Raw genomic sequence first — 16130 nt, 5'->3', positions numbered from 1 at the left:
TTAACATTTCAGCCAAGCTTTTAGAAATTTCAGTCCAGGACTTAGGCATCTAAAGAAAAGAGGCAGGCAATGTGACCATGGGAATTTGAACACAGCAAATAGAACAGGTGTGGATGAATTTTCAGTGTTTTACTCTGCAATGTTACAAATTTGCAGACTGAAGGAAAATGTATTGGGGGGCAAAATTCTCATTTGGAGGGGCAGTGTCTTCACCCCCCAGAGTTACATCTGTAACCCCAAATCCCTGTTAGTTCGCCAACTCTACCACAGAATCATTTCTTGGATCTTGGCTATATTTTCAGCAACATGATTCCCGTGAGCCTGCCCCAAGTGGCTAGACAACTTATACACATATGTATTTTGTTTGTTTGTTTGTTTGTTTGTTAGCTGGGGAACACCACTGATACAAAAATATCAAGTATGACTTTCACTGTGAAAGAGCACATCTGAGTCTACCTGTTGCATTTATTTAAGCATGTACAGCAGTCCCTCCACAATCACTAAGGTTATGGGTGAAGGATCCCTGTTAATGTGGAAAAACTGCAAATAAAAAAACACACTGTTCTTTTGACCTGAGAGGACACCTCTAGGAATCTCCAGATCCTTCAGTGCAACTCTATGGTCAACAGCTGCCACAAGTTGACCATAGAATCATGCTGGAGAACCTAGAAATGCCTGGAGAAGTGTTTTGTCTAGGAACGTCTAGGTTCTCCAGCACAACTCTATGGCCTACCTCTGGCGGAGTTGCACTGGTGGAGATAGAGATTCCTAGAGAGAACACATTAATCAAAACCGCAAATAATCAAACCCACAAAAGTCAAAGCCGCAAATGTGGAGGGCCAACTGTACCATCACTATTCAATGAGGGCAGCATATGCCAATGAGCTATAACAGATCAGATCTTGCGTATCTCTTCATGTTACATCTAAAGATGCTGTCTCAGAGGGTGGGATCAGGTCTAATTGTTTGATGCTACAAGAGGATAAATTTAGATTAGAAGAAGCATCTTGACACTAAGAATGGGTCGTCAATGGAACCAATTGCCTAGAGAGGCGGTGAGGTCTCCTTCTCTGGAGGTCTTCAAAAAGAGGCTGGACAGCTACCTGCTGGAGAAACTCTAGATGGAGATCCTTCACTGAGCTGGAAGTTGGATTCAGTGATCTCCATGATTCTAGGACATCATTTATCATGTTTTAAAAAAGACAATTTAATACCATTCAAAATGCTATTCATATGGAACCAGCACTGGAACAAGAGAAGATTTCCACCTTCCAAAGGCTAGATCAGTTTCCCTAAAACTGGTGCCCTCCTATCTCTTATCCTATCCTGCCAGCTGATTATTTGGACGCTGAGATTTATAAACCAACCCAGCCAGAAGTCTATTCTGGATCTTCTTCCTCTATGGAACCACAGCAAGACTATGTAACTACCCAATGTGGCCCCTTACCTTTTTCTTCTTTTTCTTTTTAAATTCCAGCAAGCCAAAAAAAAAAAAAAAGAGTGTGAAAAATTTCACACCCAAACTACTTGTCTGACACCTGCATCGCTTGTAAAGGCAAGGGAATCCAAAGTTACAGTTTCCACAGCAACCTCCTCCCTGCTCTTCCTTTCAAACACAGCACTACAAATATCCTGTTGACCACCGATGTGTACCTTTGCAAAGAAGCACAAATTACATTCCACCCTCTTGTTATCAGATTTATAGAATAATTGAGCGTATGAGCTTGCTTCTCTGCTGATAAGGGCCTTGCTGGCGCCACATTTTTTTAAGGGAAGCAGAGAAGCAACGAAGGGGACATTGAGAGACAAAGCAGGTAACAGGAGTCATTCCTCATGGCAACCATCCTGGAGTCTGGACTGTTGCAAGAGAACTGCCAAAGGGTTTGCAGTTATGAAACTGGAAGGAAAGCAAAGGCCATTTTTAAAATAGCAAAATCACAGTGTAATAGATCACATCCAGAAGGTCCGTATCCTTCAACCTTTCACAGATAAAACTAGGGACATTTTTGTAACATCCCTGTTTTGAAGACTGTTATCTATGTTGTCTTCCCTGAATATAGGAAGCTGCATCATAACATAAGTGCTTTTATTTTCATGTTGGTGGAAGGTTGGGGATTGTGTAATTTTATGATTTACTATATTATGTATTTTTTATCTTTTTATTGTAACCTGCCTCGATGCGTAGGTCCTCCAGCATGACTCTATGATCTACGTCTGCTGGAAGCATACCATAGAATCATGTTGGAGGACTTAGACAATACCTAGCAAGAATGTATTTTTTCAAATGTGGGTAAGTGAAACTAAATCCTGCAGAAATAAGGGTCATACTCTATTTAAAGTAAACTAAGGGCCCAAACAGACAGGCCAAAATAAAGCTGCTTCGGGTCACTTTGGAGGTATGCTGTTTAAATGATGCATGCGTCCTAAGATTCCAGAAGCTGTGCCAAAGCTGTGTTCCAGTCCTTAGGACTGGAGCACGGCTTTGGCATGGCTTCTGGCCTCTTAGGATGCATTCATCATTTAAACAGCATACCTTCAAAGTGATCTGAAGCAGCTTTATTTTGGCCTGTCTTTTCAGGGCCTAAGCTACCCGCAAAAGGCAGACACAGAAACTAAAGATAGTCAAAGGCAGCCTTCCTTAAGTTGGTACTATTCTGATGTGTTGTCATCCCCAGCCAGGGATGATGATGATCTTTGTAAACCAACAAATCTGAAGGGAACTGACCCAATACCTTTGGCTTTTTGTAGTTCTCTCTCTCTCTACACACACACACACACACACACACACCATTCTAAGCTGAACCAAATAAAAATAAAACAAAATACCCAAAGGGTATATATAAAGGCACAGTTCAGGTTAAAATAAAAAACAAATGTTTGCATCTGAGGATAAAACAAATGCAAAAGTCTATATTTTAGGATAAAACATGCCCAGAATGAGTATTTTGTGAAAAATGTTTTTAAAAATGATGCTAATATGTGTTCTGTGATGTGAAAATGGGATAGATTTATTTATGGATGAGCACATGAAAATCTAAGACACACTGGAAACAGACTTATGCATCCATTCTTAATCCAGAGAGATGAAGGATTCTGATTTATTGGGGTGAGCATCAGAATATACGATTGCCCTGGGAAACAGCTAAATTGTGCCTACGGATACCCCAGAAATTGTTCTCATTTATTCATTTAATATCGCCCTATCAGAACCAGGGACACTTTCAAACGTTTCATTCCAGTCCTTTTCCTTGATTAACTTCCCATTTCTCCCATTTATTATTTTAGCTCCGTGAATTCAAAGCCTGAAATGTCTTTTCTCCTGAATTTATGCCTTTCATTGAGATACACTGGGAGTAAAGTCCCTGGGATTCAGTGGTGATGTGAGGTGTAAATCTCAGGGAAGGATCTCCCTCTGGGCTCATGCAAATGATGCCACAGAATTATTAAATTTTAATTTTATCGTGCATCCCCCTGAAAGCAAGCCTGAAAGCACAGCCTCATTACGGGGAATTTGTGTCATTCTATTGTGTGGATTAAACTGATTAATATTACCTCATGCACAGAAATATACCACTAAATACATCGCCGTTGCTCCTTATTTCAGGATCACGCTCAGAGGTAACAGGGAAATAAACTGAAGGCTGACAGCAATGCAAACCAGCTGAGGAGAAAAAGAGGTGGCCGTTGGCATCACCCGAAAATTACCCGGAGGAAAATTTCACCCTTTGGAAGAAGTGCGAGGCGAGCTCCCAAGGGCATTGTGTTTACATCCTCCAAAATCAACCTATTAAGGCTGCGACACTCTTCAGAAGCAACACAACAGCAGATGGAGAGCATTCCATCTCCTCTCCTGCTTGCATCCAATTTGGAAACCATTTAGTATCCAATCCCATTGGCAGCTAGGAATAGAAAAGGACTATAATTTGAGCTGTATGCTCACCAATTCTATCCATTTTGTGGGTAGTTGTTGCTGCTTGGATGGGGCGACAAGGAGAGTAATCTTTGAAGAAAACCTCATTGAGCTTCCTTACAACACAGGAGTCCTTGGTTCAGAAATAGTGTTAAAACAGAGAGGCCCTTTTTAATTTCCAAAAGACACATGAAGATTGGACAGGTGAACTAGAACCCTTGGACAAATTCCAGTCTATTACCACAGGTCTGAACAGAGATAATGGTTTCTTAGCACACTACGCACAGGTTGCGCCTCTTATCCAAAATGTTTGGGATCAGAAGGGTTTTGGATTTCGGATTTTGACATATATGCATATACATAATGAAACATGTGGACAATTTTGGGTTTTGGAGTGTTTTGGATTTCGGAATTCCAGATAAGGGAGACTCAACCTGTATATCAAAAAGCTGGTTTTCATTACATTTGTGTATATAAAATCAAAACTCTTCAAGGGATTGCCCAGTTCCCCAGCTCCAACGGTTCCATTTGTTGCTGACCTGTTTCCAGCATAAATCAAAGTATGCTTATATAAAGTCTGTTTTTTCCAGGAGGGAAGCATTCCCATGGCTGCACTATTGGGACCATTTGTGCAGGCTGAGTGAGCACTGTGTCTATTGCTCTATGGTTGCAATGTTCAACAGTGGGGCATTTTGGGGGACAGGATGCCCTTGTGTAAAGGCAGCACAAAAAGAAGGGGTGAAATGGCCCCAAACAGAACTATGAGGACTGGTCACCCAGCACAGAGACCTGTGGAAAAGTCAGGAGCAGCCAGTGCCTGGTAGGGGAAATGTCCCCACATTTCACAGTTTCCCATGATGAAGTTGGAGCTCCCTTTGCAGAATGGATCATCTTACACAGTACCCCATTATGCAGTAGGAGACCACATTGTGCAACAGGACATGTTGCCTGGTGCCTGGTGCACAATGTCACAGTTCTCTAATGTGGTTGCATATGGGGCCAGTGACATAGCTCTGTTGACATAAACCTACATATTGTAACATGTGAAGCTGGATCCTGGCTAATATTTTGTTTCACCAAAACCCCTCTCAATGTCCCCTATTTGCATTGGGCTTTGGGGGGAGGGCTGCTATCATGTTTCACTCCCTTTGGACCATTTTTGACTCAAGAGAGTCCTTTCTTTCAACAGCAAGTGACTGGAAGGTTGATATCCAGGTCACTTCTGCTTTCCACTTGGGAAAAAAGGACTCTCCCTGAGCCACTAAAAGTGATACAATTGCTTCCATTCCTCCTAAATCCAAGAATTCCCCAATATTCTGGACAATGCCGGCTGGATCCTGGGAGCCATGAAAACTATTTTGTGGGGCCTCACGCAGCCCATAGCCTGCATTTGCCCCTCTTTGTTGTATGCCATCATTGCACCCAAGAAAGTGGGTTGCTATACACGAGAGTTCATGCCAAAAGAAATCCATTAGTCTTAAAGGTGCGACTGGATCTTCCACGCTTGTTCTTTTTATATATATTTAAAATGAAGTGGACTAACATGACTATCTCTATGAAAAATTGCTATGAAGAACAAGGAAACCTGCCACCGCAGCTCATTTAATAGGTACGTCTTTATGAATAAAAAAGAGCTGGAAAGCAGCAATGTGCTCCATTTCTTAAACACGCCTTCCTCTGTCCTTCATGTGTTTTTGTCCTTGTGGCAAATTTATCCAAGTAATGAAAAGAATATAGCAAGAAAATGTATATGCATGCACACGGAAAGGTAATCCAGACTTTCTTTCTTTCTTTCTTTTTTTAAAAAGGAAAACAAACAGACACCCCCCCCCCAAAAAAAAAACCCCAGCCAAGTCATGATTTAATGAAGGTTTAGCTTAAAAGTAATTTCACAAAAGTTTCAACTTGTAAAATGTATTGCTGCTTTCCCAAGAGAGCTCATAGAAGTTTATCCAAAGTTTATCCAAAATTATGAACTGAAACATGAATTTGGGGCTTTCTTACTGTTTGTGGGTCCAATTATTTGGATTTTAGGGTCGGTGCCAGACAGTCCCCTAAGTGACTGGTGGGTGCAAGACATTACTTGAAGGAAAGCAGAATAAAGAATGATAAACATTCAGTCCTTTGGATGTTTCGCCATACAACTCCCATCATCCCCACACAGTGTGATGAATAATGTGATGTAGTGGTCCACTCTCTCAACTTTTGTAGGGGGCAAGGGCAAATACCCTTTGAACAAATTCTGCCAAGAAAACCCTACAATAGAGTTGCTGTAAACCATAAATGACTGGAAGGCACACAACAACAACAACAACAACAACAACCAAACAACACCTTAGATCTCATATCAGAAGAAAGGCAAGATAAGTCAGTAAGGAAGGCAGGAAGGAAGGAAGGCAGGAAGGAAGGAAGGAAGGAAGGAAGCTGAGTGTCCTGTGGTGCTGAGCTCTAAGAACAAATTATCCTGAATGCACAGCCAGCCACTTCTGACTTTGCTTCACCAAAGTCCATGGCCAATGCAGGCAACTCCAAAAAATTACCCACAAACCACCAGGTCACCCCAAAGAGCCGCCATTTTGGAAACAGGATCTTACCTCGTAATATTTCCCATCGGCGTAGCAGCCACAGTTATGAGGAAGAATGCAGCTCTTGCCATTGAGGACGTAGCCCGGATCGCACTGGCATCCTTCCACACAGTAATGGTTACAGTCACTTTTCAACCGGATGGCAGCACAGCGTGGCTGGCAGACACTCACGCAGCTCTCATAGTGGCTGTTAGGAGGGCAGCTGACCACTAGAACAAATGGGGACAGATTCTTAATGTGACCATGTAACCCTGCCTCTTGGCCACACATCCAGTAAGGTATGGTGTGTATTCTATACAACATCCCAGAGTTCTCCAGAATGCATAGCTACTGTAGAGATTCTAGGAGTTTTAGTGCCCCAAAGGAGGTGGTTACCATCCTTTGCATGTTCTCCATAAGCTTCAATGTCCCAGTGACATGGAAATTACCAGCCACCACTTTGGGGATTGCAAAGACATGTAGACAAATGGATGGACATTGATATGTCAGGTGAGGGCAGGTGTTGCTACTGAGATGCATGCATGGGCACAAAGGGACTATTAGTTCTCAAAACAGGTGGACAGAAAACATTAAAACTATTTTTCCTGACATAGTGCCCTCCCAATGCATTGGATCATAATAGCTATTCAGGCTGGGGAGGATGGGAGTGTAATAATTCTAGAGGGTTGCTCCACTCATGCCCCAGCCAATGCAGAGCTGCCCAGATTTATAACAGACTCACAGGTGAAAGAAGAGGACTGTTTGTTGATCCCATACAGGAAGCAATTGGATGCGGAAATAAGAAATGTAAGCAAAGATAGCTCAAATGTCTTTGGCTGACTGAAGTGTCACAGCTGGACATATACAGGGGTCCCCATAACAGACCAATTGCAGCCCCATGGACTGAGCCCTCCAGGCTGGATCAACAAGCGATATACCCCAACCAAGTGAGACGGAAAAGTCTGCCTTTCCTTCAGTCTTAAATACCTTTCACCCTTGCTTTAGAAGGTGTCTGTAAATTCACAGTCTGGGAGATAAATCGCCTTTCTGTGTGGAAACAGCTTTTTGGACATTTCATGAGAAGGGGGGAACAACCTTATCAGAAAAGGGTGAGATAACTTGGCACAGCTCAAGCAGCTGCAAAATTGTTTACATGAAAAGCGACATTTGCTTGGTACCAATTAGCCTGTCTCAGAGGCCTGCTGTGTTAAACTGGAAAGTGGGGAGAGGGGGTCAATTCCACTAGGCTGTGCCTGTCTCTCTGTGCTTCTTAAGACCAATAAAGTAAGACCTCACTTGCTCCTTGCAGATCTTCCACAGTGATAGCACCAGGAAAAAATATATGGGAGGGGGGGGGCACAGAAGATAGACATTGTATGTAAGAAATAGTAAGCGGGCAGGGGAACATCAAAAAGGGGCTTGGAGGAACGCACACAACCTCTGGACTGCACATTGCCGTTCCCTGAGCTACCCAGATGAGAATCTATGAAAGTTGCAACCCAACATCATTGTGAAAGATGCCTCCAAGGAACGGCAGATGTCCTGAAAAAAGGGGTAGTGTGATGTGAGCATCTTGCTTTGTGGGGCGGGCACTTGCCCTTGCTTTCCTGTCTCTTGAGTTGCCCTAGTGTTCCAGTATTCAGGCTGCAATAAGACGTTGTCATTTGAGATATTTGGAGGACATCAGGTTGGAAAAAGTTTGAACTGAAAGGTATAGCCAGCTCTGAAAAAAAGCACTGTCCTATTAATGCAATGAAGGGAAGCATAATGGAGAAAATCCTCTCACTGGAGACAAGAAATTCCACACAAGTTGGAAGGGCATGATCTCCTTCTTTGGAAGTCTTTAAACATAGGTTAGATGGTCATCACTCCATGTAAAGAGATTGGACTAAGTGGCCCTGGTATTCCCTTCCAACCTTGAACATCTATGTACCTTGTCCGATGAGTTTATTGTTTAACATTGTGTACATATATACACACACCCTTTTCTTCTGCTACATGATCACCAGAACTGGAAACTGACATTCTTGGTCTCAGATACAGCCCCTTTTCAGGTTGCTCATGGTTCCCATCAAACTGTATAGCCCATGCACAAGGAGTGGTATGTGTTTACAAATGAAGAGTTTCACAACAATAGGATTTGACAGTGAGTCATGTGCAAGCCATGTCTTAAATCCCCAAATCAGCTCATTTGAAATGTGGTGCTGGAGAAGAGTTCTACAGATACTATGGACTGCTAAAAAGATGAATTAATGGGTCCTAGAGCAAATCAAATCAGAACTCTACTTATAAGCCAAGATGACTAAATCCAGGCTATCATACTTTGGACATATCAGGAGAAGACATGATTCCCTAGAAAAGACCATGGTGCTGTGGAAGGTAGAAGGAAGTCATAGTCAAGGACGAATGAGTCGTGGTTGGTTCAAAAGGTAGAAAGCAGTAGAAAAAGAGAAAGACTGTATTCCAGATGGAAAGACTTAAGCAAGGAAGCCATGGCCCTCTCATTCATGGGATCACCATGAAAAGTGACTTGACACCAGGGAACAACAACTTGTGCAAGCATACATTTGTTTGTGTTAAGACTCTGGCTGTTCCCACACCTTTTTCAAAATCTCCCACTAGCAAAAGCAGTGTCTTTATTACCTCTCTGACCCTATAGATTTTTGTTACATATTTAAAATACAAACACTTGACCAGAGCCAACAGGACAAAAAAATCACGTGTCCATAGGAAGAAATGATGCCTCTTTCAGACTGCTCACAGGTCTCTGTAGATTACTAATGAAATAGTAGTTTAAAAGCCCACTCTGTTCAATTAAGACAAGGTAAGACTCATTCAGTCATCCAGATTGCATTGGACTACATCTTCTAGCATTCTCTGTCATTAGCTCTGCTGGCTTTGCAGTCCAATCAAATTACACCATCACAGACATCTATAAAATGTGTGTACACACACACACACACACACATTTATGGCAAAAACAGAGCAAACCTGTAACTCTGATTCTCCCACCCTTCACACCCAGATGCCCTACTTCTTTCTAACGATTGTTATTGGGTCCGTGAATCTCAGGAACAAGGCAGATTTAAGCCATCAATTTGTGGATAGAAAATGATCCAAATTTAATTTTTAAATCTTATTAGTGATGAAAATGACTTTTCAATTGATTTGCCAGATGGTCTGCCTGCCGGAGATGCTTTGCATCTTCATTTATGTGGAGAGTAATTGAACGATGCATTGTAAGCCTATTGACCGCAGAGGCAAACCTTCGTCGGGAAGGGAAAAAAAGGCATGCTCTTTCCCTTGCGTGTAAAAGCTAATAACATTTGCATTTGACAAATGAAGAACAGCGGCCTTTGGGACTGGAGATTTCACTGACATTTTTACTGAACAGCATTGCAATAAGCAAGAAAGAGGAACTTCACTCACTGAACAATATCTCCTCTCTCAGCAAAGTGAGGATAACTTAACCAACCTTCTACTTGGAGGGGGACAAAAATATCTGGAACGGAGTTGGAAAAGCTTCTTTATTGGGAGCAGCCATGCTTATTGTATTCAAAAAAAGCAGTTCTCCCATGCTCCAGTTTGATGTAAGAAGCACAAAAGTTGGAAACCATCAAATGCTACACCTGCTTGACCATCCCTAGGTCACATCTGGACCAGCTTAGCATCCTTCACTGGCCTTGCTCTCATTTCAATGCATAATTAGAACTTTGTCATTTGTTTCAAGTCAAATCTGACTTATTGCATCCTTCTCCTAAGATTTCTTCAGAGGAAGTTTGCCATTGCCTTCCTCTAAGGTTGAAACAAAGTGTGACTTGCCCAAGGTAACCAAAAGTTTCCATGGCTAAGCAGGGATCTGAACCCTGGCCTCCCTGAGTTCGAGGATGAATCTGGACTGTAACAATAATGCAGTTTGACATCGCTTTAAGTTCTGTAGCTCCATTCTATGGAATCCTGGGATTTGTAGTTTTATAAGGCCTTTTGTGCCAAAGAGTGTTGGTGTCTCATAAAACTACAAACCCTAGGATTCTGGAGGATGGAGCCATGGCAGTTAAAATGGTGTCAAACTGCATTATTTCTACACTGCAGATGCACCCCTAATGCATTCAGACCACACCAACCCTCAATTACAACTCAGTTTAAATAGTATTGCAAAACCAAGCATTTTATGGGGCCAACACTTCGAGACACTAGAATCACATGGATTAATGTTAAAGTGCACATTGACCACTGACCTAATATTTCAGAAAAGGATCTTTCTCCTATCCTGATCCCACTCTTTCCACCCAGCACCCTCCAACTTCAAATAGAGCCTGCAGCAAGCAAAGTTCTTGCCAAGTTCAGGACCAGCCCACAGTTGATGGTCCAAGGGCCAAATCTGTCTCCTGTATTGCTCCACACAGTGCAAAGATTATGGTTTTAACTGTTATAACAAGGATGGGTAAATAGTGACTCTTCAGAGGCTCTTAACTACCACTCCCATAATCCCTCACCATGGCTGACACCAGGTTGGGTTGTTGAGAATTGAAAGCCCAAAAGAAATATGCAGAGGGCCAACATGTCCCACCTCATGACCCCAGCTGCCAGGCCAGGGACGTTTTGCTAGGAAACGTCACAGCAGGTTTGCAGCAATGAATCCAAAGGATTGCCAAAGTCAGGCTGAAGATTTTGCACCGAGCATTTAAATATCTGTCAGGTCTAGGGAGCAGCCCATAATTCATCCTCTTGCAGCTCCATCTCCTTTATGAAACTGGCAACATGAGAGATAATCTTCCGTGAGACTCTAGTACACATCTCTTTCATGTTGAGGTATTTGTTGAGCTATTCTTTCCTGCTGTCGCTTCTTATCTGTGTCATTTTTATCCAATACTTTCCGTTTTGTCATTAGGTGCCCTAATCTGTGTCTTTCACTCTCTCTCTTTCTCTCTCTCTCTCTCATATTCTCTCTCTCAGCCTCTCTCTAGCAATCCTTGGTGTACAACACCACACTCACACTCCCTCTCTCTTCATGCCTCCAACACTTTGCTCATCATCTCTTCTCTGAAAAGCTCAGCATCACATAGCCATTCTCCATCTTTGATACCGGGGAGCTCTTCTCCCATGGCACCTCTGATGTTTTTGCTAGGGGGGAAAAACCAGCAAAACAAAACCCAGATAACTTTATCTCCTCTCAAATGTTGATGGAAAACAAAACCCACAGCGAAAGTCAGACCAGAGGCAAGATAAACTTCAGAAGCCTCTCTAAACAGTTCATTAAGACAAATCTGCTGTTGCAGACAGGACTACAAAGTGACTGGGAACTAGACTGGAATGCAATGGCCATGGACCAACCATACAAAATAGTATCTGGAGTGACGCAGAAGGCTCATCAACCTTATGAGTGTCCTGAACATTTGGCACTTAAAATAAGAATCAACACCAGAGTCCAGGGCCCACAGCATCCCTCGAATCTGGGACCTGAAAGATATGTAGTGGTGTCAGGGCTTGAAGGGCTGAAGTGCCCAGACATTTTGATAAACAAGGATGATGGTGTCATCTTCTTCCTTGTTCCTTCCTTAGCTAGAATCCTCACAATAGTTTGAAGTAGCACTTGGTAGATTTTCCAAGTTAACAATATGTAACTATAAGGTATTTCGAGATTTACTACAGCCTTATCGCATGAGAAAAGAAAGCTGAAATAGACTGGGTGTAGTGGCTTTCTCAGTGTGTCTCTGCGTGCCATTGTAGCACTTCCATTCTCTTTCTGAGGGAGACAGTTGTAAAAGTGTGCCTTTCATCAAACTGACTTTTCCAGCATTACAAAGGGCATGATTTTATGACCGTCTCCATTGAGAAGAGAAGAAGTACTACGACAGCATGCAAAGAGGCAAGGAGACAGTCGCTACTCTCCCTCTTTCAGCTTTCTTTTCTCATACTATAGGGCTCTTAGACTGTGTTATTGTGCATTGTCTACTGCACAACTATAGCACAATTGATTCCCCTGTAACTGTTGCAACTGTGTTCTATGGACTCCTGGAATTTGTAGCTTGGGGAGATATTAGATCTCCCAAACTCTACTTCATGAAACTACAAATCCAGGGTTCCATAAGAGTGGTATAACTTGTGCAGTGTAAAAGTGCCCCATGGCTTATTTGTAACTTTCTTTGTATAGTCATGTTTTTAAGGGGGATGGGTGGAGGGGGGTAGCTGTACTAATAATCTCAATATTTTAAAATATATATATTTGTGTGATTGAACAGGCATTTACGACCCATCGACTTTACAAAAGATATGCACTTTGGGGGAGATGAAAACTGCTAGAACTGGTTTGTAGGCTGCCTGTATGTTTATATTCCCTGTGGGTTCTATGCTATGTATCATCAGGATGAGCATGTGAACTTCAAAATGGACCACTACACTATTGATGGTGGTTACATAGCTTCCACCATTTCACAGAGGAAAACAAGGGTGCATGTGGCCAAGCAACATCAGAGTGCAGTCAAGATGGCAAAAAGTATTAATGAGGAAGAACACACAAGCCAGAAGAGGCTGCAGCAGTTTGCTTTTGCCTACACCTATAGGGAAAAACAAGATTTTACCCTGAGTGAAGTCAAAGGCTTTCATAGCCAGCATCCATAGATTTTTGTGAGGTTTTTGGACTATATGGCCATGTCCTAGAAGAGTTTATTCCTGACGTTTCATCAACATCTGTGGCTGGCATCTTCCACATAGCCCAAAAAATCCACAAAAATCTAAAGATTTTTACCCTGTTTACTCCTCCTCCCTTGCTGAGTTAACTGAGCACAAGTTACTTTTACACTTTGGACTCGATTTGCAGCAACTGAAGTAAGCTGAGGACAAAGGGGGAAAGTGGGAGGAAGAGAAAGAAAATGGAACGTTTTAAATCATTGAAATAAGCACCTGAGAATGTGGGATGACAGAGGATTACTCAGGACTATCTCTGCCAAATTGGTACAGTTGGAGGGTATGTAGTTCAGCCTATGTATTGCCACCATGTTCTAATCAATGGGAAGTGGGAAGGGAATAACCGGGGAACCACGATATCAGCAAAGTAGTTTCTTACTAACAAGAGTCCAAAGTGGGACAGGTAGTATGATGCTAGACGTTATCCAGTTTTCTTTTATGCAATTTGAAAGGAGGAGTAAATTAGCAATAGAAGTGGCACTGAGAATTGAGATCTCAGAGTCACTCAGTAGCAACTGCCAAACAAACAAACTTGGTCTTCTTCTAGAAATTTACAACATTGCCTCAGGCTAGGTTAAACTAGACCTTTTAACCATTATGTTCTGTCTGAAATTCATTGATTTACTTCTGACTCCTGGTATATACAGCCTTCATTTTAGAGACTTCATGTTATCTGCTGAAATCCAAACCAACTTTAAAATGAATTACATTCATGAATGACTTCAGATCATCTCTGGTTACACCCTGCTGCCCACTGGGGCAAACAGAGAACTTGATCTTAGAAAGATGCCAGTGTAGTTACATGCGAGATAGCATCAGTGCCAGCAACAACTGTGGCAGCGAGTAAGGAAAAGAAGAAAAAGAAGCTGCCAGTAGTGAGAGAAGGAGTAGGTGGTTGTCTCTAATCCCATTATTTTATGAACTTCTGGATTCAGGGATTTTTTGAGTCTGGGTTCTATAGTAGGGGAGGCTTGGAAAATTAATGGTTCCAGATAATTTTCCAAGCCACTTCTTTCATAGTATGTTGGCTTGGAGGATTCCTGCAACTAGGCATTCATGAAATATGAAGGTCAGCGCTGGCTGCCTCTGTTTTCCTGCTTACATGTACAGAGATCATTAAATTGATCTCAGAATGGTCTGTTCCATGATTGGTTTGCCATAATACTATCTTGGTTCATTTTTCTATCCAAGCACATTTTGAATATTCTGACGAGGGCTGAATCTGCACTATAGTTTGACGTTACTTTAACTGTCATTGCCCAATGCTATGGAAACTTGGGATTTGTAGTTTCATGTGGCACCAGTGCTCTCTGGCAGAGCAGGCTAAATAGCTCACAAAAGTACAGATCCCAGAATCCTCTGGCATTGAGCCATGGCAGTTACAGATGTGTCAAACTGGGTTATTTCCACAGTGTAGATTCAGCCTTGGAAATGCATTTCAAGATTGAAGGTAAATGGAGAGAGAGAGAGAGAGAAAAGGAGTGTCTGACTATAAAAGTATGGTTGTTGAAATTACATGAATACTTGGAAACAGATAAATTAACATATATGGTGAAAGATCAGACATGAGCTAAATTCAAATTAGAAAGGAACCCACTGGTAAGTTATTTAAAAGAGGAATGGGGCCAAAAAGCTATAATCGGTTTGTAATAAAACAAGGACAGCTGCAGAGATAAGACATAAAGATGAATTAGAAGAAATATTGTATAATTTAGATATGACAGTCAGTAGGAGTCTAGGAAGTTAAAGTATGTTTTGGAGTACGGTAATGAATGATGTCTTTTTAGTTTCTGTTTGTAGTATGTATTGAACGTTTAAGAATGTAAATAAAAATTAGTTTTAAAAAAATGAAAGCGGAGATTGTCTGTTGCATTCCTTCCTACCTAATCTTTTGAATAAGAGGTATCAGATGTTGAATTTAAACCACAAGTACGCTATATGCTCTACTACTGAGTTGGGGCCTCTTCCCACATTTCCATTAAGAGAGAAAACAAACCTTTAGAACAGAAATAACACAGTTTAAGAACAAGTGGAGAATAGGAGACGGACAGCTTTCATGCATAATTGCAAAGATATATATTTTAAAGGTTCTGCTCACAGCATGACGTGAAGTTTCTCCAGCCAGTGATGGCAATCCCTTGGGTCTGGCAGGTACTGGCATAATTCTGCAGCCAGCTGCAAGCCGTCTGCACAGCTCCGCCATCGATGCAAGTGTCAAACAAGCAGTTCTTATAGAAAAAGGTGGGGTTGACTTTGCTGTGGCACCTGGAGAAGACCCCGCTCTTGCTAGGAATCAAGCTGCACAGTTGCTGAGGCTTCCAGAAACCTTCCACCTTACGACAGGCTGGGCACCTGTCTCCACAACCCACCTGGCAGAAGGGGTCCTGCTTGGCCCAGCTGTGGCCAAACTCATTAATGCTGGAGACAACAAGGCCACCAGAAGTCTGGAGATCATCCTCAGGGATGCCATTATATCTCCCACAGAGGCCATATGTGTTGTTCTGGAGGCTTCGTGGAACCGTGACAGAGAGGAAAGTCCGCCAGTCATACACAACCTTCAGCCCAAAGTCAGTCTCGACGACAATGTGGAAACCAAAGGTGAAGATGTTCACTTTCCCTTGACCCAGCTTCAAAGGCAGGTAAAGCCGTTCATTGTTGATCTGTGAAGAGATGCAAGGAGGTGAAGTTACTCAAGATGTCTGGGTGAGGAGGTGAATCTCAAAGAGAGATACTCAGGTTCCAGTCAAGTGAAAGATGTACAATGAGACCGATGCACATCAGGACCATTGTGCATTGGTCCCATTGTGCATTGGGACACTGGCTACAGAGTAGCAATGTCCATTGGTACAGCCTGATACACCTTAGGATGCTCTTGCCAGTGTCCTGCTACATATCTTTGCAATTTACTAACAGGGCTTGTTCCATGATAGAGGATTTTGGCCATTATTTTTGCATAGAAGACAATATTT

The 16130-nt window shown here is 42.2% G+C and overlaps 1 protein-coding gene across 3 annotated transcripts in view; it reads right to left on the bottom strand.

Annotated features, from left to right (window-relative positions):
• The window catches only part of TECTA (tectorin alpha), a 70615-nt gene that overhangs the window by 18633 nt on the left and 35852 nt on the right, over positions 1-16130 (bottom strand). For all 3 annotated transcript variants that reach the window (XM_089537347.1, XM_089537350.1, XM_089537348.1), the window contains exons 11-12: positions 15260-15821; positions 6505-6704 (exon numbers count right to left, since the gene is read on the bottom strand). In XM_089537347.1, coding sequence (XP_089393473.1) covers positions 6505-6704; positions 15260-15821 — 762 coding nt within the window. The remainder of the gene's footprint in view (positions 1-6504; positions 6705-15259; positions 15822-16130) is intronic.

The sequence above is a fragment of the Sceloporus occidentalis genome, unplaced genomic scaffold (assembly GCF_023333645.1).
Source record: "Sceloporus occidentalis isolate IW3139 unplaced genomic scaffold, rSceOcc1.0.p SCAF_9, whole genome shotgun sequence".
NCBI classification, from domain to species: Eukaryota; Metazoa; Chordata; class Lepidosauria; order Squamata; family Phrynosomatidae; genus Sceloporus; species Sceloporus occidentalis.
Note: the sequence above shows the minus strand (reverse complement) of the source record. Positions and strands in the feature narration are given on the sequence as shown.